We start from the raw sequence: 11,257 nt of genomic DNA on the forward strand, positions 1-11,257 counted from the left end.
GTTTGGGTATAATGTATTGTTCGACATTCGTATGCGATGTATACATGTCCAGCTGTGGGACTGATTGATCATATAGGCAGGACGGTCCACAGAAAAAGATTTATGAAATGCCGTCGCTAATCTTGAGCGAATCATATGCTTGATAAATTGCTGCTTTTCTCGCCTGCGGTCGAAACATATATCACATTGGTGGTCCACAGACTGCCAAACCGCGGAATCATTCTAGACAGCATCGAACAATCTTTAGCTGGTTACCGAAAATCTCCAGACATTTACCCTATGCATATTAGGTCTGTCAGCAAACGACTGATGATTATCAGTTTTTGGGATCGGTTCTCGCATTGTAGAGACAACGTTCAATTTACATACACCTCACTCTAGTTCGACCGGTTAGCGGTTAAAATTCTACTTTAAAATCCAAGCACTGCATTATTCAGGGGCGATGTCTCTGAAATCCTTGTTTCCTTGGAACAACCATAGGAACAGTCTTTCTCAGGCCAAAAAGCCTCCTGTGGTCACCTTTTGGATATATCACCGGAGTTGGCATACTAAGGTTAATACCTCTGCTCTTCCTGACGACTGCACCGTGACCTGTGCGAAAGCTATTGTAATCTGCGCGCCTATTGCGACTGACAAAGTCCCATAGAATCTAGTAACGTGTTCTCTATGGTGAAAATGTTCAGTGCACTTTCCTATGGTGGCTTTCAAAGTGATTCTTAACAAAACGCCTGTTTTTCGGACACGTGAACAAATTCAGTAGGACTTTGCAATCGCATCAACTATCATTGGTTCGGACGCTCCAGCCATGACACACAGCTAACTGAAATTTGCTAAGTTGTCTTTGAAGTAAGGATAATACTTTAGGGAATGGACAATCGGTGTAAAAACATATCGAATGACGGGATGTGCAAGTGACCGAAATTTTGTGGGCAACAACGATGATAATATCGTGAGTTATGGTTCTTCATTATCTTCCCTGTTCGATCAGGAGGAACTCAGCCTATTCGGTAAGGCCGGCTGTTGCTGGAAATCATCAGCAATGCGCATCTTACGAAATTCCGAGGAGTTTTGACCTCCAGATAGTGGTTCAAACACTTAACGAGCGACCGATCAGTAGTATGACTAACTCGCTCGTAGGATGTAGTGACGAAACCTACATTGAAGACCCTACAGTTCCCCTCACAATGCCAATCTGAATATTTCAGCGGAAGCATAAAGTCGCCCGAGCGTAGCTTCCATCTGAGAATTTGTCAATCGAGAATCTAGGTAATGCGTTACTGATGTGGATTCCGTGGTTGAAGGATAAGTGACGCTATATCCCGTATAAGTGCAAGCTAATCACGTTGCCAATCAGTCGTTCGTGACCAAGCGGTTGTGTGCACACTGCTATGCGGGTATTTGTGGGCTCGAAACTCCATAGAGTTTCGTGAAACGCGCACTGCTAACGACTTCCAGTGAGGATGAATTAGCTGTATGGGGGTTCACAGCTTTTCAGGACAGATTGGTTCCACTTACAGGACGAAATCCCCATTAAGAATTCCAAAATCTCATCGTTTTACCAGTTCTCATTGTTGTTATTAAATGGGATGGATTGGCGAGATGGGCGACTTCTGTTGTTAAGACTTGGTCAGCCTGTCAGTATCCCTCGCGCTTCATTCGGGTGGCATGGCAGCTAGGGAGCGAAAGGGTGCTACAGTTGAACGTAAATTTATTCTTATTGAGATATGGTAGCACGTGTAGCAACACGTTTTCTGGTTCTGGGGAATTCCAACAGTCACACAGTCTAGTTTCACTTAACCTTGCAACTGCTAATCCTTAATTTTCACTATTGATTGAAAAATCAAACTTCAGCTTTTTCGTGGTATTCTGATTGATACACGTGATCTCGAAAACGTTCGATCGCCCCCCCGCCAGGTTGTCAGTGCACAAAAATACCGAACGGAAAGTGCGCTTTGTTTTTCAGCGGATTTGTTCGGCCTACCCAGCTGGCTTGACAGATCTCGGACAACTGTAACAATTCGTTTCGATTTCCGGAGCGAAAAAAGTTACTCAAATGTGGTTACTTTTGTTTGATGTATATTTTGCGAAGCGGGTAGTATAAAGCTTGGGCGTTTAGTCTGTTACAAAATCATCAACAGAATCTTTTCTGGATATTTGGAGAGGTCAGAACATCCTGCTGTTCCCTAATTGTGTTTATAAGGTGCTTTGACAACTTTGCTTCAACGTAGGCTTTTTATTGCAACCGTTCTCCAAAACCGCAGGGTGAAATGTAACATATCTAGAGAATTACATTTCTGTGGTCTTAATGGGATGTCAGAAACAAATGCCACTTTTGGAATCGACTGATAACTTTGGCATGGAATTTCTGAAGCTAACCACGACAATTATTCCAACTGCCTCACAGAGAAGCCGTCGTAGATGAAGCTTTAAATGTTCATCGAGTGCCTGAAGTTAAATGCATAAAAAACTCCAGGACAAAACGATCAGCTCCATGCCTTTGGACCAAACAGACCCTCACCAGGTGATTTATGTCTCATATTATTGCATCATGACACCTATGGTCTCTACGACCCCATTTCGAATGATGAGGTCAGAAGATGACAGCTTGGTAAACCAGCTCTGTTTTTCGTGAGTGGTTAGCTGGTGGATAAGAGTCAGTTTTGTGCTAATCACTATGCATAATCATTGAGGCTTATGGCAAATAAATTTAAGGAAATTCTTATGCATAGTAAAAATTATAAAGAACATTGCAGTTTGGACATTGTAAACGCACGCAAAATGCGGAGACCGTGGCGAGTGATGCCCTGTCAATTAGGTGAACTACCGGAGAATGTACGAAAATGGTGTGTAGTTTGCCGAAGAGCTTAAAACGCACTCATCTGGAAAGATATGTTTCAGCTATTTATCAGGTAGCTGTTGATCTATTTACCAAGCCTGGCGATTGACTTGCAAACGTTCCGTCACCATACAATGAGACATCATCAGTGCGCCGTTGGGTAAGTAATTCCTATATGCCTGCCTAAATGTATATGGCATTTGAAGACATGGATTGTACCTAAAACCAAACTATAGTATTCGCAGATCGATCCTCTTTTGAAGAAAGATATTTCAGTTGTTTACATATGGTAAAATGAATAATGGATTAATCAGTTGATTAATTTTCGTGCACCTATGTATCTCTGTTCCCGGAGTGCCTATTCGAACCTAAGTGGAACTTAAGGAGACCTTTCAGATCCATGCGATACAACTACTGCCCCTCCTAACGAAAGAATGTTTTGTCTCTAACAGATAGCCACCTGTCTGTTATCTCCCTTCTTTGGTGATACCGCAAAAAACGGACCGCGCCTGAGTATCTATGGCATTTGAGTCCGTCTTTTCCTGTATCCTCAACGCGTGAATCGCGAAACCACCCGTAACAAAAATATTCCACGTCCAATTCCCCGTTGGAACTATCCCCTCGCATTGGATGGTGTTTAATGTGCTGAAACGGTCTGATGATCAATCATGATGCGGATATGTTCTGGAACCCAGTAGGTGTCTATGACAAAAACGCAAATTGTGCGTACAGTTGAGTGCAGCTTGAGTTTGTTGGAACCAAGCGAATCAACGTAGAACTAAAAACAGTTCACAGTTTTGGCTCAGTCAAGCAGTGGTGGGAGGCCATACAACATACTTACAAAGTAAAACTCTCAAAACGGTCTGTTTTTTGTGTGGGCTTAGATCTAAAAGCTTGCTTCGTTCATCCGTGCTGTGGCACGGTTTACTATTTGGCGCCGTTAGAATATACCCTTGGTAGACGGTCATGTGATAAATTTACTTGCACAAGTTCGAATATTTGAGAAATAACCTAAAATTTTGACCCCCAGAAAATTTATCTGAGTTTGGGATCAAAGTTCAGTCTGAAAATGGACGATAAAATAGGGGACGTGAAATGACGTGGTCGAAGTTACAGGGTCTCCTTGGTTTTTTCATATTATTTCGTTCTAACTTATGGGCACCAACATAGCTTACTATGTAGTTTAACAGTGGTAATCCTTCAAAGATACCTTCAGTGATTCGATGGTATGGTCACTATACTACAGAGAACAGCATCTATGCTTCTTTCACGGCTGGTTTACCCAGTTTTGTATGTCAATCATTTTACAGTTAATGTTCGGAGGGGTGAGTGCTGACAAGATTCGTGTGTAATTGGTGATTCATTTCGGAACACGGTGACCCTCCTGCTGTACTTTCTCGGTATTTGACAAAGAAACCAATGGCCTACCCGAAATTCTGTTATTACTTTCCGCAAGGTTTGAATGGTAGTTTTATGCACATTGGGGGTAATCATAGCTTGAGTTGCCATATTTATTGGGCGTAAACTGTCACAGCTGGATACAACATGGAAGCCGAGTGAAATACACCTACACTGGAGGCCAAATTGTTGGCTGTTGACCGAAGCGAGTTCGCCAGCGAACAGCAGTCGAGCTACCCGTGCACATTTGGTAAAACAGTCAGTTCGTGCCTGGCTGCATTCGGTGCTATTTGCATGTTCTTGAGGACTGCATAAGATGCGAACTGCTGGCAAGCACACAGAGGACCTCTACCAACTGCTACTTGGCATGGCACGATAATGAAGACCAGCATAAATCACTGGTTTATTATGCGATACTGGCGTTATCCATCCAGTTCTTTGAGTTTAAAGAAATACCTCACACTCCACACCATGGGATTCCAAGGAAACCTCCTTCAGCACAGGAGGTTACAAGCAACCTGCGATTATTTCAGTGACCATATTACTACCGACCTTATCATCCGTGGGCTGGTGTTTCAGGCAAGAAGTCTGTCCATTTGTTTGTGTCTATCAGGTGCGTGTCTCATTACGTTGATGACTTACAAGACCGATCCCACTGAGACAATTTTTTTACCTGCTTCTCAAGTGCACGTAGTTCTTCATGTCTTTAAAACGACTCAATAGGTTTAGATTATTGAGACGAATATTATCTGTACAGACAGGCATTGTTATCGTCTTTCCCAAGATGAAAGCTGTCCCTGTTTTCATCATGAATTTCATGGGTATTTTCACTATCCTAAAGGTGAAAGTTGTAGAAATTTTTCCGGAGACCAGCCCGTAGCGTCTTCGAATTAGTAACTCATTTTTCACCTGAACGTCGACAGTTTGTTTCGGGTGCGAATTTGGTCCACTCGTCTGAGCTGATCGAATCAGGGAAATTCCCTTTTGCATCAGAGTGCACTCGATCACGTTCACTGTTCTCAGATGCCAGTGTGAAATTCACTGTTTGACTAGTTAGGCCTGGTAGAGAATTCCGTTTCACATTGGATACCAGAATATCTGAATACATAGACTTGGTACTTGTCGTAAATATTGGATCATATAACTGGTTGTAGATGGCTAAAAACGTCATTTAACCATTTGAAGGAAGCGGTGGCTGTTGTCGTGACTGACAAAAGGAAGCCTGGTAACTGCTGACCAGCGGATAGTTCCACAAAAATGCAGGCATTGATTTGTCTGAATTGGATCCTGGATATAGAGAATTACACTCATTTGCAAATCGATTTGGTTCTCATGATAGACTCAACTGAATCTCTCGCTTATAATATTCTGTTGAAATGATACTCAGTTGATTCCTCGCGAAAACCAAATTGATTTACAAAGGAGTGTAGTTCTCCAAAATAGTCTAATTTGGTTTCAAGTAGAACATAAGGTTGAAGGAAACTCGGGGACTGTGCCTACCTGACGAGCCCCAAAAAGGGCAAAACCGGCCGTGGGCTGTCGAAGAGCTTTCAGCAACCTTGTGAGTAGTTTCCTTTATGGATCCTGGATAGCTTCATCCCCGAAAAATACAAATTGACGCGAATGTTTTCAGGACTAAATCAGTCGATTGACGAACAGTGCTTGTTTTTCTGCTGCCTGTAGATGCCTCAGAACCACGTGAAGATCATAAGGATCAGTTCCGTAGACAAGAAAATCTCCTACGAAACAGAATTCAGTTGACTAGAATCCGAATGGCTAAGTAAATTCGATAACTCAATGAGGACTTGATATACTACTCATAAGAAGGAGAACATCATAAACGAGAGATTCAGGTGGGTTTCAGGTGAGTCTCACTTCAAAGCCAGGTTGGTATGCAGATGAGTGTATAGGTCTGGATTTCGTCAGAAAACCTTGACAAAGTGGCAGCCTGGGTAGTGATGCACCTTACGTCATGCGGGAAATCTACTTTTGTTTGTGGCTAATTCGTTGCCTAGACAAGTTGGCTCTTTCTGCTTTTGTATCGATTGCATTTTCCTGTATTCTCTTATCGTATCTGACAATGAATATCAGATTGTCCTTGGACTGCTCTGAATTCAGCCAACCAACCTGACACGCATCCGCGATCCACTTTGTGCTGCTGTGAATATTGCTCCAGGCAAGTCTTGTCTGTTGCAACGCCAGTTACATCCGTTTGGTTTGAACAGGCTGAGACAGTGGGACATCGTAGATGGTGGACTGATTCCTTGAAATCAAACGGAAGCCATAGAAATGTAATCTTTCGTGCAATGTATCAGAAATTTATTTGACAATGAAATAACGAGATGGTGGGAAATGAATTGCTACTTTGCTTCTAGTTGTGGATAGAACATTTACAAACAACAGTATGCGTTTATTCTGTTTGGTTCTCAACAGGCTCTCTAAGATACTGTTGTTGAATAGTCAGCCTTAACAGAGGATTTGCCAGAGGATGTGTCATGACTGTCAGACAACGTAAGTGAAAATTTATCTGAGTTATTGTTACTTTGAAATGCAGCGTAGTTTGAAGACTCGCCTCAAAGCTTTTCTTGGTGCAGCTCTACTTCTTGACTGATCCCAAAATGACAGTGACAGCAACCTTGATTTGTGAATCCAACAGCTCCAGGAGGGTGTTTCAACGTTCGAAAACCATGTTCTGGTGTGAGAACTCGCGAAAGATCGTTGATTGAAAGTAGATACACTAACGATCCGTCGCGTTTATCTCGAAGTGGGATGGATACTGAACCCTCAAAAGTGGTTTCCACGGTGAACCGTCCGTCATATTCATCTTCAGAGATGACCAGTTCGGCCCGAGTGCGATAGCCAGGAGGGACCACAACCTAAGACAGGAAAAAAACAAATCCTTGACCGACCTCGCATAACCACATCAAAGTTATTCATTAATATTTTTGTCTTTTTGTGGGGCCTTCTCTAAACCATTGAGTCAGTTGGAAAGTAACACGTTATAAGAAGCTATTGTATGTTTCATATATCTTGTAGATAGCTGTGGAAAATTTTCTGATTAAACTGAAACAAGAATAAGGGTGTTGGAGTTGAAGAAGTAGGCGGATGATCCCAAAGCGAAGTACAAATAGCTGCAAACGAGATACGTAAAAAACATTCCTTTTCTTTGTTGAACTTGAGCCAATGAAAATGTTGCTACTGCTAAGAAGCTAACAGCACCTGTGCGCAAATGAATGCTGTTCATTACGATCAGTTTTTTTCAACCAAAGGTTTCGGTGGATGCTGGTGGTAAGCATCAGTTTCGCGAACCACACCAACCTGACTCGTCCCTAGAGGCGAACGGTCTCATCTTTGCATCATGTCCCCACTTGTTAGGCTGCATACGCTTGCGCAAGAGATGTTGAACTACTTTCCATCCAACACATGTTCTACACGATGCTGCAAAGAGAATTCTTTCCGTCGCAACGCACTTGTGTTAGTCTGGCTTGTTAGAAGCTGATTGAAGAAAACAGGCAGGCTGATGATGCACCTGTTCACCAGATGCTAATGTCATTTGCTGTCCGATCGATTGGACAGAAGCTAATCGCCCCGAATAGTCCGGAATACGAAGGATCTTACTTAAATTTTCTCGTAAAAATGATTACAATGACTTATTGGCCATTGGTCGTTCATAGTGTGAAGAATAGTCGGGTATGTACCCTAGTCTCCATACACTAGGTCTTTTCAACTCGTGGCCACGAAGGACGTCAGGCCTCTAAAAACACAATTACGAAGGATTAAATAAATAGGTTTTGTTTGAATATATGATGCTAAGTAAGCTCGCTATGATTAATGGAACGATGTGTAGAGAATGAGTCAACAAACAAGGTAGTTAACGGTAAACAGAGACATTTAGAAGATGCATACTAGTATATTCCCGATCTCCAATTTGGGAAGCACCAGTAACGTCCTGGCTAAAAAAGGATTTACCAAGCTTGCAAATTCCAGCTGTGGTCTACCTAAAAAGTACTGGATTTCTAAGAAATCTGTAAGAACTATCTTACTCCATAATGACAGACAACTTTTGATTCGCATTCTAGATGACTTGGTAAGTGGTAACTAGGTGCGTTTCTATTTCACCGCGTGGACGTGCTAGATCAAATGTTCAATGTATGTGCCACCGATACAAAAGAATAAATTATCGAAAGTCATCACTTCTACGAATCTCTCATTGAATAGTCGCGCCCAATAAACCATGACATTTCGGTTCCCTGGTTCGATTGCCTGCTTGAGTGTATCCAAGTTGTCACCTCTAAATGGCTTACTTACCAGTCGACCAGACGATTCTGCAGCGTGTCTAACGGTGCTTGACAGTAACTAGTTCACCACTGCTCACTGAACAACAACTTGAGTTCATATCCCTACTCACTAGCAGCTACCATACTTTTCAATCAACACCGTTGGACCGTCCCCACTGGAATAGGCTGCTCACATAAAACCGATTTCAAGGCCATGACATTTGATAACTTTCACTCGAGATCTGGTCCTGTCAGTGAAGCCAGTCTATGGTGAAAATCCGAGGAGCACCATACAGCTGTTTCATTCTTATTGTGAATCATCAGCACAGCACGTCTCACAAAACTCTAGGCAGCATCAAAGCCGTGACCATCAGACCACCGCTGCCGTTCGGCAACTATTGACTGATAGGCAATATGATAAGATCTCGGTGACTGGAGGAAATCTCCATTATAACAAGGTTACCGATAAGGTCTCATTGAAAATGATCGGATGTATGCCGTAGCCGGCAAAGTAAAGCGAAACAATCGAATTTATCCTAGTCTGCGTCTGTCATTGTTCCTAGGACAATGTTGAGGGAGGGGGATATGCGAAATTTCTATATGCTTCGTATTGACGAATACGAGTATTTCAACTAGTCAAAATGGTTTAGAGTTAATTAGTATTAACCAAACAAAAACCTTTGAGTAGAAACATCAGTAACAAGAAACTGGTTGAAATGTAGTGACAAGGACAATGCCTACATGGTGATTGACAAGACAAAGGGTTTTTGTTCCAAGAATGGCGCTCTGGTCGCGGAAAAATCATAATGAGAATGAAAAACGAATTACAACAAGATGGTGGAAACGATAACAGCTGGAGTTTTTGAGAGAGGTGGGATCTTTGGTTTGTCTAACGCGCTGCACTTGTGATTCAAACATCTTTCATGAGCCAGCTGCCCTCCCACTCCGACGGGTTTCTTTCCGAGGGTAATTTTCTCATTAAACTGGTACTTCTTGAAATATGCTACTTGATGAATCCCTTGGGTAAAAATCTCAGTTCAGATTCGCAACAGATTCTGGAATATGTGGTGTTATTTAGTTGGGGCGAGATGACCCAAGTAGTTAGAGCGCAAATTTACTAACCGGAACGTCCATGGTTCGAACCCGACCTCTGCCTCGCGACTTCCCCCGTCTTCTAGGCTTGGGCATCCTGGCAGTATCCCAGCCCTCGTGCAATTTTCGGGTGGCATGGCATTTAGGCACCGAAAGGGTGCTACAGCTTAACGGTGTAATGTAGTTCAACTAAGTTAAGGAATGTTTAGCTTACAAAGCAGCACCTATTCCGCATACTGTGTGGCCAGACAGAATTAAGTTGGGAAAAAGGTACGCTGGTGATTTTTGTGACAATTTAAATTATGACTACGATTTACTGTACCCTGCTAAGCTGTAAGGAATTTCAATCATTTTATGCAGTCAGTCTGCTTGCTGATACAACCACAATTCGTGGATTACTTCTAGTCCGGAGTGAGTAAATTTGTTTTGATCTGAAGTTCACCAAATACTGAGTTCTAATAGTGAGGCATCAAGCTTTGTTCACCACAATGTCTTCGGGTATGCGCGCAAATGCAGCTTGGATTACAAGACAAGATAAACCCAGAAGCTTGTCTATATGATGGGAAAAATTGCGCAGCTGACACAAGAATGAAAGAAAACTTGTAAGGGTAAAGTTCGGTCCAGAACGTTAAAAACAAACGCTACCATGGAATAGAAGTGAAGCATTACAAGCTTCACGCAGTATCCATCAAGAAATGATCGATTCCTGCAAGAGTGAATCTACACTGCGCAGCAAATGCGGGTGGATTTGTCATGTGAGCTTTCAGCTGCCACTTTATGATCAGATTTCAACGCACTCCCCCCAACAAAGAGACTTGAGCTACTACGTCAATTTTTGTGTGATGTATTCCGGCCCTCGGTATGACACCCTAACTCCATAGTAACAGCCAGTTATGCCAACGAACCGGTTACCAATATCTCGAACAAGGAACTGGTATTTGACCGAATGTTTATTGTGATCTTACTGAATGGGTTTCTTGATTTACTCCTGTTGCCTCCTACGTGAGAACTAATCGGTTATTCGAATGCATCAATTCGGCGCTGCGCGTGTATGAAAGTCACTGACAAAGCTTTGGCGGCTTCCGATGGCTTGGTCTGCAGACAGGCTGCGGAACCATTCACTCACACGATCGGACGTAAAAGTATCCGATAATTTTTTAGCTAACCTCAAGGATACCACCAAATTCAGGAGGTTTTGAACAAGCGCCGCTTTAGTTATGCCCATAGGCCTGCGGCACGGAACACCATCGGGCAGTCGGGGCCGACGTTTTCACCTAGCTATATCCAATCGCATATATATATATATATATATATATATGTTTGAACAGAGGTGAAGGACATTGCTCAAACCCCAATTGTTAAACTCCTTTACCCCTAAGTGTCGCTAATATTCCATGGTCACTTTTTGCAGGCATAATGCAACTTAGGTAACAGTGTGGTGTCAGCACATCAGCCTTCAGTTTAGTTTGTTTCTCACGCCATCGTTTGCGTCCCACGTTTAAAGAGGCTCCCGATACAGTGTACCAGCGCACTACTGCCTGGTCATTCGCTCGGCCATTCAATTGGTTGGTTTATTCAGCGTAGTTAACACAACAAAGTCTAGGTGAGCGAACGAAACAACCCTGTGCCCTCTTTGATGGCAGGATCTTGGCAA

At 42.7% G+C, this 11,257-nt stretch overlaps 1 protein-coding gene across 1 annotated transcript in view; it reads right to left on the reverse strand.

Annotated features, from left to right (window-relative positions):
- Positions 1-6,535: 6,535 nt before the first annotated feature.
- The window catches only part of T265_01370 (hypothetical protein), a gene marked incomplete at both ends in the record, with an annotated part of 32,535 nt that continues 27,813 nt past the window's right edge, over positions 6,536-11,257 (reverse strand). Inside the window, one exon of the mRNA XM_009165376.1 lies at positions 6,536-7,110. Coding sequence (XP_009163640.1) covers positions 6,808-7,110 — 303 coding nt within the window. The remainder of the gene's footprint in view (positions 7,111-11,257) is intronic.

This window comes from Opisthorchis viverrini, assembly GCF_000715545.1.
Source record: "Opisthorchis viverrini unplaced genomic scaffold opera_v5_14, whole genome shotgun sequence".
In the NCBI taxonomy this organism is placed as follows: Eukaryota; Metazoa; Platyhelminthes; class Trematoda; order Opisthorchiida; family Opisthorchiidae; genus Opisthorchis; species Opisthorchis viverrini.